The following is a 16098-nucleotide window of genomic DNA, read 5'->3' on the forward strand; positions in this document are numbered from 1 at the left end:
CAGCTGCCAAATCAGTGAGTCAAAAAAGACCACAGCAACCAACCCACGTTGCACTAGTACTGACGTCTTTGCCAGCATGAGTCAGAGGCCCCCAGAGAGGGGGAATCTGCAGCCAGGCACATCAAGGTTCTGGCTTTATCAGCACACCTGGTCCAAGGCAGTTTTCAGTCACAAAATATGCTTTCTGGACTGGGATTACTCAAACATGGCTATGACTTGCAATTCCACCTGATTGTTGATGGATTCCAGTGCTATTTCAGGGAGGGGGAAGCAGTGGCAGCTCCTCATTCTTCACAATATCGATAAAGAAGGAAGGAGCATATATTTTCCAAACGGGAGGGGGTCTGTAATTACACACAGAGAGATCACCTAGATGACAATCTCACAAAGCCCCTTCTACAGGGTAGGCATGATGGGAAGAGTCGTTCCCATGGAGTCTTCACTTCCTACCTGATCTTTTTAAAAACTGGAGAAGTTAGCGACTGAACCTGGGACTTTCTGCATGCCAAGCTCTGCCATTTACCTCCACCCAAGTAAAACATTACCCCTTATTTTAATCAGCTAGTAAACTATACTTCCCACTCAATGAAGACTAAAAGTAGAACACAGTCAAGAACTGATAGGACACATCTCACTTGCCCCTGCTCTCAAGCAGTTTCCAAATTGCCATGCATTTGAGACATTGTCCTTTTATCATGGCCAGGTTCACCTTTCTTAGCTAGTTTAGCAGTGCAATCCAATCACACATCCCTACTAGGATCCCAAGAACCTGGCAGGGACTCTCATACCTCTCAAGCAAACGGGAACAGGGAGAACCCGTACTTGTTGATGCCACAAGGAATAATCCTGTCTACTCTCAGAGCCATACCAAAGCCTCCCACCACACTAGGCCGCATCCCCACCATACACCAGAGATTGCACATGCAACTGCAGAAAACTGGAGCAGACTTTCCTATAGTGCCTCCTTTATGTCAATACTGCTTCTTTAAGGATAAGTACCTTTGATTAATTTGGTCAGTGCTTCTCAAGTGTATGTGTGTGTGGAGAGAAAGAGGGTGAGTAGCTTCAGAGAGGACCACCTAAAATGTCAGATCAGGTGGGATCAGTGGACGAAACCCCAACATGGATTTTCTGAGGACCTAGGAGGCAAGAGTAGAATGACAGCACCTCCTTTCCATTCAGAAATTATTTCACTTCCATTCTTGCCCTTCACCTTAAGCTCTTACACCTGACTGAAGGGCCATTCTCCAGAGATGATCCTGCTCACTTTCGTATGGGCTTTATAAGAGGGGTATCTAGATTGTCTCCCCCTCTGCGATTAGAAGCTCTTGTCTTTAATTCACAGGATCATGGGAGGAACCCTAGATTGAAGAGAAGACACCCTCCCAATGTATATTTTGTGGTTTAAGTCCCCCAAGTCCACCCCCAGACTGCTTGGAACTTTTGCTTAAGTCAAAGACAAAACTATTTGTAAATGTTTTCGTTTCAAAGTTCCCAAGTCATGAACTGCTGCCTCATTTGTGAAATGTCATCAATGCACCCAAAACAGGCCAGTTGGCAGTCTGAAGAAGGCTTACAGGGAATCACAGGGTATTCAGTGGTTAGATTTCTTTTCCAGTTCTCTCCCCTCTCCAATATGAGAAAACAACAAATATAAAAATTCAGTTTTTCTGGTAGACTCATATTGAGTCAAAGACAATATAACAAAATGACAAAAATCAAAAAGCTGCTCAAGAGTATACCCTAAAACTTAGAATAAATCCCCAAGTATATCCACATCCCAGCTTGCAGAGATATTTTTGAATGAATTTAATTAAACCTTAGGGTGCTTTTTAAAAAATGCTACATTAAGGAGTCTTTCATACAGAACACCATTAATAACAGGATTTGGCTTGAAATCAAATTGTGGGAGGCCATGAGAAATCACTGTTTACAAATGCTTGACCTAGCTGTTAATGCCCCCCCCCCCCCGCCAAACACAGGGCTCAATTCCCAGTATGGTACAAGTAGGAAAAAACTCACTCAGCTTCCTTGGGACTCTTGAAAAGAACATAAACTGACTCTATAAAAGGAAGGGAGGAGGAATATACCCCCCCAAACCACAATCTCATTGCTTTGTCAAGAGGAAGGGCCATGGCTACAGCTGCTCAATATGTAAATACCCCAAGATGTTATACACTGTGATAAAAAGGACATGATGAAACAAAACAGCCAGGAGATGCAATTTAAAACAGTAATTCAAAACAGAATTTCCAATCCCCTACCCTTTTCTAGTTTCTGTTCTGTTACATTAATCAAACAGATCAGTCCAACTTTTCAGCCCTCATCAAATTGGGTGTAAGTAAAAATGACTTTTAAAGGTCACATCTAATGCTGCATTGAGGCCAAGAGGGAGTCTAGAGTGTCAGTATCCTTCATCTTTTCAGGCTCACACAAGATCGTATAAGCACAGATGTTTGCACAGTTAGCATAAACCACTGAGGACAAGCTGGATTTTGGTTTTCCACCAAGCAACTTGGTTTCTCAAAGACTCACTTTTTTTTTTAAGAGAACAAATCCAGAATATTCCTTGCATTCATGGCTGTCACAAAAAAGTAACCAAAGAAGAATGAAGTTGATAAAATCTTCAAGATTACAGATGCCTCCAACTTCAGGATCAGCGTTGGGGTAGTATATAAACACCTAGTTTCTTTAAATGAAGCTAAGTCCTCAGGGCCAGATGAATTGCATCCAAGGGTTCTAAAAGAGCTTGCGGGTGTAATTTCTGAGCCTCTGGCTATTATTTTTGAAAATTCTTGGAGAACAGGAGAGGTGCCAGAAGATTGGAGGCAGGCGAATGTTGTCCCCATCTTCAAGGAGGGGAAAAAAGAGGATCCGGGTAACAATTGACCTGTCAGCTTGACGTCTATACCTGGAAAAGTTTTAGAACAAATCATCAAACAGTCGGTCCTGAAACATTTAGAAAGAATGTATGTGATTACTAAGAGCCAGCATGGTTTTCTCAAGAACAAGTCATGTCAGACTAACCTGATCTCTTTTTTTTTTTAGAAAGTGACTACCTTGCTGGATCGGGGGAATGCTGTAGACATCGTTTATCTTGATTTCAGTAAGGTTCTACATACTATCCTTGTTGACAAGTTGGTAAAATGTGGTTTGGATCCTGTTACTGTTAGGTGGATCTGTAACTGGTTGACAGATCGCACCCAAAGAGTGCTTGTGAATGGTTCCTCATCCTCTTGGAGAGGAGTGACAAGTGGAGTGCCTCAAGGATCTGTCCTGGGACCTGTTTTGTTCAACATCTTTATCAATGATTTGGATGAAGGAATAGAGGGAATGCTTATTAAATTTGCAGATGATACTAAATTGGGAGGGGTTGCAAACACAGAAGACAGAAACAGAATGACCTTGACAGGCTGGAAAACTGGGCTAAAACCAATAAAATGAATTTTAACAGGGATAAATGTAAAGTTCTGCATTTAGGTAGGAAAAATCCAATGCATGGTTATAGAATGGGGGAGACTTGTCTTAGCAGTAGTATGTACGAAAAGGATGTAGGGGTCTTAGTGGATCATACGCTGAACATGAATCAACAGTGTGATGCGGTGGCTAAAAAGGCAAATGCAATTTTGGGCTGTATCAACAGAAGTACAGTGTCCAGATCACGTGATGTGATGGTATCGCTTTACTCTGCTCTGGTAAGACCTCACCTGGAGTATTGTGTTCAGTTTTGGGCACCACATTTTAAGAAGGATATAGACAAGTTAGAATGGGTCCAGAGGAGGGCGACGAAGATGGTGAGGGGTCTGGAGACCAAGTCCTATGAGGAACGGTTGAAGGAGCTGGGGATGTTTAGCCTGGAGAGGTGGCTGAGAGGTGATATGATCACCATCTTCAAGTACTTGAAGGGCTGTCATATAGAGGATGGTGTGGAATTGTTTTCTGTGGCCCCGGAAGGTAGGACCAGAACCAGTGGGTTGAAATTAAATCAAAAGAGTTTCCGGCTCAACATTAGGAAGAACTTCCTGACCGTTAGAGCGATTCCTCAGTGGAACAGGCTTCCTCGGGTGGTGGTGGACTCTCCTTCCTTGGAGGTTTTTATACAGAGGCTAGATGGCCATCTGACAGCAATGAAGATCCTGTGAATTTAGGGGGAGGTGTCTGTGAGTTTCCTGCATTGTGCAGGGGTTTGGACTAGATAACCCTAGAGGTCCCTTCCAACTCTATGATTCACATTTTGGCCCCATCGTTTTGGGCTGCCCCCCCACCATTTCAGCATCTTAGCACACCTGTATATAATCTTGTTCCCAAGTATTTTGGTATTAATAGAATAATAAAGCTAACCTAGACAGCACTGCCTCCAATTACCATTTCTGCCAAAACTGAATGAAGTATGAGTCCCACAAATGAGATTATATTGTTTCACTGAGTGAATAAGGACTTGAAATACCAACTTGAAACTTGCCACTCTGCATTTAACCAGTTGGCAAGCTATTAATGGCCTGTCCATCTTATCGCTTTGCAGCTTCCATGGATTTCTAAGCAGGTGCAGAAATTTGGTTAGCCTCTAATCACCACTTGGTAAGGTGATTGAATTTTCCCTGCCAAATAGTTACGTGCATCATGTTAAGTTACCACTAGGCTAATGGGTAACACCCATTGCTTTTGCTGAATCTTTGAAAACAGCATAAATTGTTTAGCATATTGTCAGACTGCATACTGAATTTGCAATTAATTAGTGGCTGAATTCTGCCAGGTAGCTACACCAAGGAAATCAAGGCAGGGCAGAACTGCTGCTCCAAGAGCTCTAATGAGGCTTATGTTCTATAGGAGACTTAAAAGTAAATATACACCTTGTCCATCTGAATCCAATGTTAGGATAGGACTTTTTTTTAGCAGCAAGAAAAAAAATATTTATTTATTTAGTAGGCTTATATTCTGCCCTTTCCCATAATGGGCTCAGGGAGGATCACGACATGAACTGAACAACAATTAAAAACCTACCATTTAAATTTAAAAACAATGCAATAAAATCAGCAAATCAAAACAGAACAATAAAACTATAAATATACCATCTTTATGCTAGCAAATGTTAATTCTGGCTACCAGAAGCTCTTCCATCCATACTTAACAACTCATTAGAAGAGGTAGAAAGAATTAGGCTTCAGCAGAACAGACAACAGCAAGGTAAATTATTTCTGGCTTTAAATATTTTAATAGCCAGCAGTCACTTAAACTTGAAAAACAGAATCTCCAGCCCCTCTCCTAATTCATGATCTTCACTGCCCTGATCTGGTCTCAGGCTACCATCCTCCTGCCAAAGATCCACCTTCCCAGAGGACACTCCTGGGGATATGAAATACCAGAACCCAGCAAAGCATCCACTCCAATGTCAGGCATGGGGCTTTGCCCTCTGGAACCTACCAACCATCTTGTGATGTGTGAGACATAGCACACTTCATGAAAAGGTGAAAACCTTTCAACGTTATGATCTGGTCTTCCTCCTTCATGCACACCAGTCAACTATTACTAAAATCTTCACATTGTTATTCTGGTTCACCTTCTGCAACAGGCCATACTGCCCAGGCAAACCTCTCACACTTTGGTCAAGCTTGCCTCTACCATCACTGCTGTGCCACTCTACTATCTTCCCTAAAGCTGCCATAGTGCAGAACCACTGAGGGAGGAAGCATTCCCATTGCAACACTCCCTTCCATCATCAAACTTTCTCCAAGACAGCCGCCATACCCCATACAGCTGGAAACAGCTCGGCAAAAGGGTATCTTCTCCAACACTTAAAAAGTTATGAGGCAAGTAACCACACCAAGTAAAAGTGAAGACGGCAGGGCATCACCTCCTCTTTGAATACAGAATATGCAGTTTCATCCACTAACTGCCTACAAAAGGCAGGGAAGATCTTGGTTTTCTAAACGCCTGGTTAGGGAAAGCATGTCTCAGAACAGGGCTGCCCATGTCCAAAGTCTTCACAGTTGTTCTAGAAGGGATAGCTGTTATAGACACATACCCAAATGTTTTACTTCCAGTTCAGAACTAAAGAAGCAAACTGACAACAGCCACAGGAAGCTGCCATTTTTGCAAATTTTGCATTTGCATTTTGCAAATAATGTTGTAAGCCGCCCTGAGTCCGCTTGCGCAGAGGGCGGGATATAAATGAAAAGTAATAAATAAATAATTTGCTGGAATCTGAGGCGCAGGAGATAAAAAGGAGCCGTTGACTGGCCTCTATGATTTCACCAGGTTTAGAAATTTCCCACAACAGCCTCAGAACAGTGACCTGGGGATTCATTTTGCAAATCAGGCACATCAATAAGGAAGTGGGAACCCATAAGCAGTTGTCTAGAGAAGGCATCAGTGTACACACCCACAGGTATTGGGGGGTGGGGGGGGGGAAGCAGGATAGAGGAGAGCATTAAAGAACCCCTGTCCCCATTCTATCTTTCCAGGCTGTAAAAAAAAAAAAATCCCACAAAGCCCTCCTAAAACGGGTTCAGCTCCTGTTTGCAACAGGCAGCCGGGAAAGGCTTGGAAGGGGGGATGAAGAGAAAGGCCTGACCAGAATGACGTCAGTGACTGAATCGAGGAGGAAAACACGAAAAGCAGGGCGGGAGAAAAGAGCGGCTCGGGAGCAGAAGGAAGCCGGGGAGGTAGGGGACACGGAGCCAGCCAAGCCTGTGACGCGCACATGACAGGCCGCCACGCAAAACGGTGACCTCACTTTTGCGGGGGCTGAAGCTACACTAGGTACACTTCTCCCCCCCCCCTCCCCAATTCTCTTCCCATGCCAAAAGAGAATTGGGGATGGGGGGAGGGCACTCGAGCATCCATCTACAGCAGGAGGGGGCGGGAAAGAGAGGCACCACCCACCGGCTCCTGAGGAGCAAGGGAAGCGATGCAGCTATTCGGGAGCCTTCACAGCCCAACAGGAGGGAAGAGATTTTTTTTCCCAAAGGCACGGCTGCAGGGTAGGATGGATACACTCCATTTTAGGCCAAGGTTCCCCTTTTCACCCTACCACCGAGGTATAGGAAGGGCCACGGGGCAAGCCTTTCCGCCACCCCTCCTCAAAGCAAGCGTGCCTCCCCTTCCCCTCCTCGACGACTCCAAACTCTGGCTCCTCTCCTCAAAAACAAATACTTCTGCATCTCCAATGGCGGGAAAGCAGACAGTTTGATTTGGGAGAGCCCAGGGTTTGCAAGGCATCCCTCGTGCCCGTAGCGGGGCTTGCATGGAAAGAGCTGCATCCTGCCATATGGAAGCGCAAGAAGAGGAGGGAGGAAGAGGAGCCAGTGACCCGGCGGGGGGGGGGGGCTGGCTCCACAGCTCTCCCAGGCCCACTCACCCCGCCCACTGTCGCTTTCAGCATCCCAGGCCGAGCCTCCCGCTTCCGCAGCCTTACCAAGAGCACCTGAACTCTCGTGCACTCCCGCCCCCCGTTTCTGCCTGTCTCCACGCATCCCTCGTGCCCGCGTCTCACCGTGCAATACTTGCAGTGGGCGCTCCCCAGCAGCCCCGGGCCCAAGGAACAGCAGCCACAGCAGGAGGAAACAGCCAAACGCCCGAAGCAGCCTCCGCCACCGCCCCATGCCGGCTGGTGCCCCCGCTCACAGCCCTAGCATCCACCTCCTCCACGGCCGCTGCACCATCCCGAACCCGGCAATCAGCGCCCCCTCCAGACCAGCGCCGAGACACGCGCCTCCTCCCCAAACTAGCCAATCTCGATAAGCATGCAAAACACACGCGTTTGTGCCTATCGCTGCGAGGAGAAAACGACACGCCTTTGTACGACCAGCCAATCGAGATGGTCCATGGTCACACCCTACTTTTGCAAGTTACGCCTCCGCAGACTTTATTATACTCTTGGCCACGCCTCTCGGTAGACCTTGCCCGGTTTGTTTTTTTTTTGCCAGCCTCATCCTCCAAACTCAGGTTTCCGCGCTTTCAACCAATTGCTCCAGCAATACAATGCCCGGTTGGCACGCCTCTCGTCGATGACGGTTTATAGATAACAACAGATTACTTCGCGAGGCTTTAGAATTGCACCTCCCGCAGGCAAGCGTTTTAACCACACTCTAGGTTTGGGCTGCATACTACAGAAACCTCCACCGCGATCTTTCTGAAACGGGGAAAAAAAAAAAAACCCCGCGGCAACCCAAAATAGCCTTGCTATGTTATAAATCCCCAGCTCCTCTGGACGACGCAATTAAGGGGCTTCGAAGTCTCATGTATTTTTCCTGCAACAGACAAACGCATGCTATCTCGAATACAGTTAGTATGTCTTTGCGTCACCCACAACCTGTCTTCTGCATCTTTGTGAGGATAATGTGATTAAGAGTGTGTGGGGTCTTCCCTGTAATGCCAAAATACAAGCAGCATAATTCAGGGAACCCACCAAGTACACTATCAAAATCCCACCTCTTCACCTCCATCCACACCCAGGAAAACACCTGAGGCTGTCAAAGGAATAAACCAAAGCAGAAGTCAAGAAGCACTTAAAAGACCAAAAAACTTTTATTTGAAATGTAAGCTTTCGTGTGCATGAACTCTCGTGCACCTGAACACTTCTTCAGACAAGGAATGAGGTAAAGTAAGCAGAGCCACATATAGAATGCAAAGCGGTACAAAGTTAAAATCCAATAGCAGAATAGTAAAATTAATGAATTCAGAAAACCTTTGATCTGGGTTGCATTAGCTGTGTGGAGGCCCACTAGGCGATCAAAATCTTGGGGGCCTCCTCACAAATCATCTGAGTTGGAGCACCCACCCCACTGCAACGTGCAGGCGCTTTCTCAAAAGCCCCTTTGACAAAATTGCATGGGAGAGGCAGAAAGGGGCAAACTTGGCAACGATGCCAGCAGCAGCCACACCAGGCAAGTTGGGGAAAGAGCGGCTCAGTTGCTGGCTGGGAGGGCTGCAGGCAGGGGTGAAAGGGGGGGGGGGAAACCAGCCCAAGGCCCCTAAAGGCATGGAGGCCCATAGGCCAGTGCCTACTGTGCATTAGCCCATAGGCCAGCCCTGTGCATTAGCATGAGAAACCAATAAAACAGTAACGTGAAAATGTCTGTTAATTATTCTATTGCTAAGAAAAAAAGGTAAAGTACCAGTCGTTTCCGACTCTGGTGTGACGCTACATCATGACTTTTCACGGCAGACTTTTTACGGGGTGGTTTGCCATTGCCTTCCCCAGTCATCTACACTTTCCCACCAGCAAGCTGGGTACTCATTTTACCGACCTCGGAAGGATGGAAGGCTGAGTCAACTTTGAGCCAGCTATCTGAACCCAGCTTCTGCCAGGATCGAACTCAGGTTGTGAGCAGAGAGCTCAGACTGCAGTACTGCAGCTTTACCACTCTGCGTCACAGAGCTCCTAATAATTGCTAATAAGCCTGGGTCAAAATGCAGAAGCAGCTTTCTCCCCATTGCTGTAGTACATTTCCATCACTGAATAACACCTATATCGCAATCCTTGCACCCTGGAAACGTCACACTGTGCCACATCGTTCTTGTTTGCTCTCTTATTCCATAGACTGCAAATAAATGGCTGGCACAACGAGAAAGTCAAAAATATCCAGAGAAAACACAGTGCAGGCTAGATCACCCATAGTTATTGGGCTGCACAAATAACAAAGTTAATTTGCTATAAGCTACAGTATAATAAAGTTTGACCAGTTTATACCTTGAATTTAAAGGTGCCACTGTACTCAAACTTTGTGCTGCTGCTTCAGATCAACACAGCTACCTGTGACTCTGTAAGGACCAGCAGATAAGGATCAGCGTTGAGACTCCAGTAACCAGGATGAAACCATCTGTAAAAGTGGACACTTGTCCATCTTGCTTCATGGCTAACTTCATTTTCTCCAGCAAAACCAGTAGTCTTCCAGAGACTTGTATCAGGACACACACATACACAAGCATTGTGTGTAGAGGAGGGGATTCTGATTTTCCTACACTTCTCCTTGAGCCAGCTATCTGAACCCAGCTTCCGCCAGGATTGAACTCAGGTTGTGAGCAGAGAGCTCAGACTGCAGTACTTTCTAGAACTGTCACTAGATAAAGGGATAATTACAAGCTTTGACGGGCTTAAAAATAGATCAGACAAATCCAGAGGTTAGTTCAGTAACAGTATCTATATCAATATCAACATCATTTATATATCTATTTCTCAAGAGTGGGCAATCTCATCTAGGATGGCCACTCCAGAAAGTTTCTTGCAGGTTCCCTCTTGTCAATATTTCTCAACATGATCAAATTTGTTAATCAAATCTTAATTCCAGAGACTGGAGCCATGAACAAATAAGGCAGCTCTTTCTATACATCTGAAAAATATTCCAGATTTGCAAAAAAACCTGAAATAAAAAAATGCACTGGGGGTTAACCCCACCTCAAATAATGAACAGCACCTATCGCTTTAATAAAGAAATTCCTTCAGTGGCAGTTGCTAGGCAACTGTAGCAGTATTGTCAGACTTCAAACTCTGGCTACTGTCAGTAAAAGATAGGGGGAAGGCCTAGAGCCCGTCTGGGGCTGTTTTTGCTCATCAGGGCAGGGCCTGGTTGAAACCACCTGGTGACATGGTGTCACAACTCAGGGGGGTATTACCAATTGCTGCCACCACTCTGGGTTCCCCTTGAGAAGGCCCAGAGTACCCTCCCAAGTCCTTCAGGCCTCCTGTAGCTTAGGCCAAATAACAGGTGTGAGGACCAGGCAGAGTGAACAACAAAAGGTTTATTTTAGTGCAATATAAATTAACAAGGTGCATTAACCAGTAAAAAAGTGAAGGGAAAATAAACAAATGCCCTAATGCGTCTATCTATAGACGCCCTAATACCAACGCTCACCCCTAGCCTTGGGTGAGGGAGCTTTCCCCTGCTCAAGCTCTCCAGCTCAGCCTTCCAGAGAAAGAACACCCACTTCCTGGGCTTGGCCTTTATATATTCGCTTCCCAGGTCCCACCCCTCTCTGGGCCTGTTTCCCTCCAAAACCCTCGCTACCCAATCAGAGGGACAGAAGGGATCCTAGGAGATGTAGGCTTTTCCAAGTAACTCCTAAGCAGGCTTCCCTGGGGCCTGCAGGGCTCACTAGGCCCAAGATCATGACACATGGTACTACCTGAGTTGTATGACTTATCCAGGCCCAGCTGTTTGCTATTGTTTAACAGTAGCCACCCCACAAATGCCAGTGTGGTGGAGGTTAGTTTCAGATGTAGAAGACCCAGTTTCAAATCCCTACTCTGCCGTGGAAGCTCAAGGCTGAGGATACATAACTGGCTCTACCTACACAGTTTTATTGTCGCAAATATAAAACGAAGGAGAATGATGTAAGCTGCTTGGGGTCTCCATGTGGAGAAAGGTGGAGTGTAATGAAGTAAACAATAAATATAGAAGATGGGGCAGATACAAGTCCAGGTGGTTGATGGGTGGGAAGAAAAGAAATCAAGGAAAGGTGAGGACATGGGGGCTGTCAAGAGAAGGAAAATACTTTGGGAAAGGGGATACAGGAAGAAACAAGGTACTCTGAATAACTGGGCCATAGTTCTTCTAGGTAGAGACCACCAGGGGAAGACAAGCAGGAAAAAGTTGGTTAGCCAGTGGAGGGGAAGCAGGGGAGAGGCTGGGGGGTTTTTAGAGAGAAAAATAAATAAGGGGGGGGGGGGGGAGGAAGAAAATCATAGAATCAAAAAGTTGGTCTATTCTACACCCATCCCCCAACACACACCATGCAGGATGACCAAAAGCGTCCCTGAAAAATCATCCAATCTCTGCTTAAACGCCTCCAAGGAGGGAAAACCCACAACATGCCTGGGCAACCAATTCTATTACTGAACTGTCCTTAAAAAGCTTTTCCCTAATATCACACCAGTAATTAATTATGAGATCTATCCTCCACTATCAACTGAAACAGTGTCCTACCATTCTCTAAATGACAGCCCTTTTACTACTTAAAAAGAGAGTAATCATAACCCCTCTCAACCTCCTCTTCTCCAGGCTGAACATTCCTAGTTCACACAGCCTTATTTTCCAAAACCCTACTCATCCTCACTACTCTCCTCTGTACCCGCTCTGAAGTTTCTGTGACCTTCCTATAAAAAGGCCTCCAGAACTGGAGACAATACTCCAAATCAGGTCTGGCCAGTGTAGTATACAGTGGTACTACCATATCTCATGCCCAAGACACTATACATATTGATGTACCCCAAAGGTTGGATTTGCCGCCTTTTTGCTGCATCACACTGGCTACACATACTCTATTTGCAGTCCACTAAACCCTCAAGATCCCACTCATGCACTCTACTACCCAGAAGAGTATTCTCCATCTGGTATTTATTTATTTATTCTATAACTTATAAGTTATATTCTATAACTTGTTCTATAACTATATTCTATAACTTATAACTTATTTATTCTATAACTTATACCCCACCCTTCCCATGTGTGCATTATATTTTTACTAAAGGTAAAGGTAGTCCCCTGTGCAAGCACCAGTTGTTTCTGACTCTGGGGTGACGTTGCTTTTACGTTTTCAGGGCAGACTTTTTACGGGGTGGTTTGCTATTGCCTTCCCCCAGTCATTTACACTTTACCCCCAGCAAGCTGGGTACTCATTTTACCGACCTCGGAAGGATGGAAGGCTGAGTCAACCTTGAGCCGGCTACCTGAACCCAGCTTCTGCCAGGATCGAACTCAGATCGTACAGTACTGCAGCTTACCACTCTGCACTACAGGACTCCTAATATTTTCACTACCCAAATGCAAAATCTTACATTTATCTCTATTAAACCACAGCTTGTTCACATCTGCCTATTGTTTATTTGTATTTTATCTCTTATCTTCCACTACCCCACTTAATGTGACATAATCTGCAAATTTAATAAGGAGTCCCTCCATATCCTCATCTGGATTGTTGATAAAAAAATATTAAAAAGCACTGTGCCCAAAACTGAGCCCTGAAGCACTCCACTGGATACTATCATCCAGTCAAACTAGGAGCCATTAACTACTAATTATCCAACCAATTCCTTATCCCAGTACCCCACTGGATACTATCCTCCAATCAAACTAGGAGCCATTAACTACTAATTATCCCACCAATTCCTTATCCAACTAACTATCCTAAAATCTAATCCACAGCCCTCCAATTTGCTGATCGATAACATCACAAGGAACCTTATAAAACGGCATACTAAACTCCAAATGTACAATATTCCACAGCATCTTTAAAAAAAAAATGGGGCAACATTTTGCTCTATTCAAATAGTCTGGCAGACAGTTCATACTACAAGAGGCCCTGAATATGATTGCTCCACCAGCTAATTCTTTAAGCACTCTTGGACAGGTAACATCTGGGGGGACTTATACCCATTCAAAAGCAACATCTGTATTTATATCCATCTGCCAACCTGAATCCTCCACACCCCTGCACAAAATAAAATGCCCCTGCAAGTCCTTCAGGTTTCCTTGCCTGTCAGTTATTACTCATCATCATCAATATCCAAATTGACTGCAAAGGATATGATAGATAAAAGCCACAAAAATGAAGCTAGGAACAAACCATGGAAGTTTCGCTACAAATCTGAAGGAAGTTCCAGCGTTTTGGAAATATCTGAAATGTTAAAACAAAACAGACTGGGGGATTAAAACTCATCACAGTAACAGAAACACCTGTAGCTTAAACAAAATAATGCCTATTGAGCTCTCACCAGTCATTGGCCATTGCCAAGCCTTGATTTCTGTAAAGCAAAGCTGCGTGTAGGCTAGGTCCTAGGTAACTAGGAGACCTGGAGGAGAGGTGGCAGCAACTGCCAAAGACTCACTATCCGCACAACTTCACCTGGCTTGGAGGCAGCAGCTACCATGCAACTCTACCCAAACTGGTGACTGTACAATGGCCTGGCCACCATGCTTACTGCCCCACAGATCAGCCAGACTTTTCCTAGGGAGAGGTTGCCGGGAAAAGGAGGGGAAGCTGAAGGCAGATAAAGTAGGTTGGCTGGTAGGTGGGAAGAAAAGGAAGCAAGAACAGGTCAGAGGCTATGGGGGCTGCCAGTAAAGGAAAAGGACTAGTGGGTAAGTTGGATGCAGGAGAAAATGAGATGCCCCATGCAAGTCCCTCACTTGTAACATCTAAATGGAAGCTTCGTTTTCAGAGGCAGTATCTTCCTGAGTATCAGCTGCTAGGAGGCAAATAGGGATGGTTTTGGAATCCCTGCTACTTGTGGGCTGTCTGGGGCAAATGGTTAGCCACTGTGGGAAACAGGACCCTGCACTAAGCATATCTGATCCAGTCAGGCTCTTCATTTGATGGTTAGACTGGCACCTTCTTGGTACTTCCCCACAAAACAGAGAAGGCCTAAGACAATAACAAATGCACTTAATTGCTTTTGCTAGAGAAGCCAGGAGTCTATCCAGCCATGTCCACTTACAAATGCTACTAAACACACACCACCTTCTAGCTTTTATTATGGAGCCTTGAGTGATAAAAGCTAGAAAGGTGGTATGTGTTTAGTAGCATTTGTAAGTGGACACAGCTGGATAGACTGTGTTGGCTTCTCTAACCAAAGCAGTTCAGCACATTTGGTAAAGTCTTGGGCCTTCCCTTCTGTTCTGTAGGGAAGTATCAAGGCTCCATGAATGTGCTCACTTCCATCTTTCTTAAAGCAAAGAGCTGGTCATGTCTTTTATCCACTTAATTGAGAGCAGAAGGTGCTTCAGAAGAGCCAAGCAGCGACTCCTTTCTGTCTAGAGCGAGTAACCATTTGGGTGGAGCTACCTCCATTCTAGAAGGTGCTTGCTCAGAATCACTCAATGTTTTATGACTGGACCTGCCTCCCATAACAGCCATTTTGTGGTAGTGCCCTCGACCTGTTCTCAAAATTCCAAAAGCAGCCACAAGTTCAACTAGCTTATGGGCCCCTGAGGAAGAGGCTACTTGATTAGTACCTATTGCTTAGCTTACATGAATATGCTCACTTGAAATCACATTCCACAGCAGTGTTTTATAAATAATTTTGGAGGCTGAAAGAAAAAACCTTACATGCTAATTTAATCTACTTTCCCATCTTGCTACGCTAAAGGTTCTTTCCTCAATGCACACTTTCAAACATGTGACTTTATGAACCTATAGTACACCACTCACACAAAACCTATCATATTTCTAAGAGAAATGAGGAATTGCTAGCTTTTTCCGTTTCTTTCCAACTCATCTGTAGCTTGAAGAACAAAACCTGAAAACATTTTACCACCTTTTGGACTACACAGGGAAGATTTCTCTCTTCCCCCCCCCCTCCCCCGGCCAATGCTGTCCAGAAACAGAGAAAGCAGGTCTGTTTGTGACAGCTAGATAAAAAAAAACTCAAAGGGAACATTTGTGAGATAAAATATGTTGTGAAAAGCAAAAGAAAACTCTCAATAAAAGTTAGGAGAAAAACAGCCAAGCGCAAGCAGGTATGGTATGGGCTATTCTGTATATATACAGGGGTTGGCTGGAACTGCTGGGGAACGCTCCAAGAAGGCTGGCTGCAATAGCACACTGAGCTGCTTTCTGCATTAAAGAAGCATCACAGCTAGCTTGTTATTTATTCAGGAAAGAATTCGTGTATTGGAAATAAATGGCATACAGGGTTAGAAGCAGGTGACTGGCAGGATCAGGGATGTGTTAGGGGTGACTTTTTGCCCCATTTCCTTTGTACTCATATCATCATTCAGTCTGGAAAACCAAAACTGCAGACTGCTCTTAAAGAAGAAGAAGAAGAAGATGAAGAAGATATTGGATTTATATCCCGCCCTCCACTCCGAAGAGTCTCAGAGCGGCCCACAATCTCCTTTATCTTCCTCCCCCACAACAGACACCCTGTGAGGTGGGTGGGGCTGGAGAGGGCTCTCACAGCAGCTGCCCTTTCCAGGACAGAGGCTCAGAGCGGCCTACAATCTCCTTTCCCTTCCTCCCGCACAACAGACCCCCTGTGAGGTGGGTGGTGCTGGAGAGGGCTCTCACAGCAGCTGCCCTTTCAAGGACAACCTCTGCCAGGGCTATGGCTGACCCAAGGCCATTCCAGCAGCTGCAAGTGGAGGAGTGGGGAATCAAACT

At 45.3% G+C, this 16098-nt stretch overlaps 1 protein-coding gene across 2 annotated transcripts in view; it reads right to left on the bottom strand.

The window, feature by feature from the left end:
* Positions 1-7702, bottom strand: part of PTPRN (protein tyrosine phosphatase receptor type N) — a 48873-nt gene extending 41171 nt beyond the window's left edge. The window contains exon 1 of one of the 2 annotated variants that reach the window (XM_060262017.1): positions 7493-7702. In XM_060262017.1, coding sequence (XP_060118000.1) covers positions 7493-7601 — 109 coding nt within the window. In that variant the 5' untranslated portion in view covers positions 7602-7702. The remainder of the gene's footprint in view (positions 1-7492) is intronic. The other variant, XM_060262016.1, reaches the window with a different exon arrangement.
* Positions 7703-16098: the final 8396 nt, after the last annotated feature.

The sequence above is a fragment of the Heteronotia binoei genome, chromosome 21 (genome assembly GCF_032191835.1).
Source record: "Heteronotia binoei isolate CCM8104 ecotype False Entrance Well chromosome 21, APGP_CSIRO_Hbin_v1, whole genome shotgun sequence".
NCBI classification, from domain to species: Eukaryota; Metazoa; Chordata; class Lepidosauria; order Squamata; family Gekkonidae; genus Heteronotia; species Heteronotia binoei.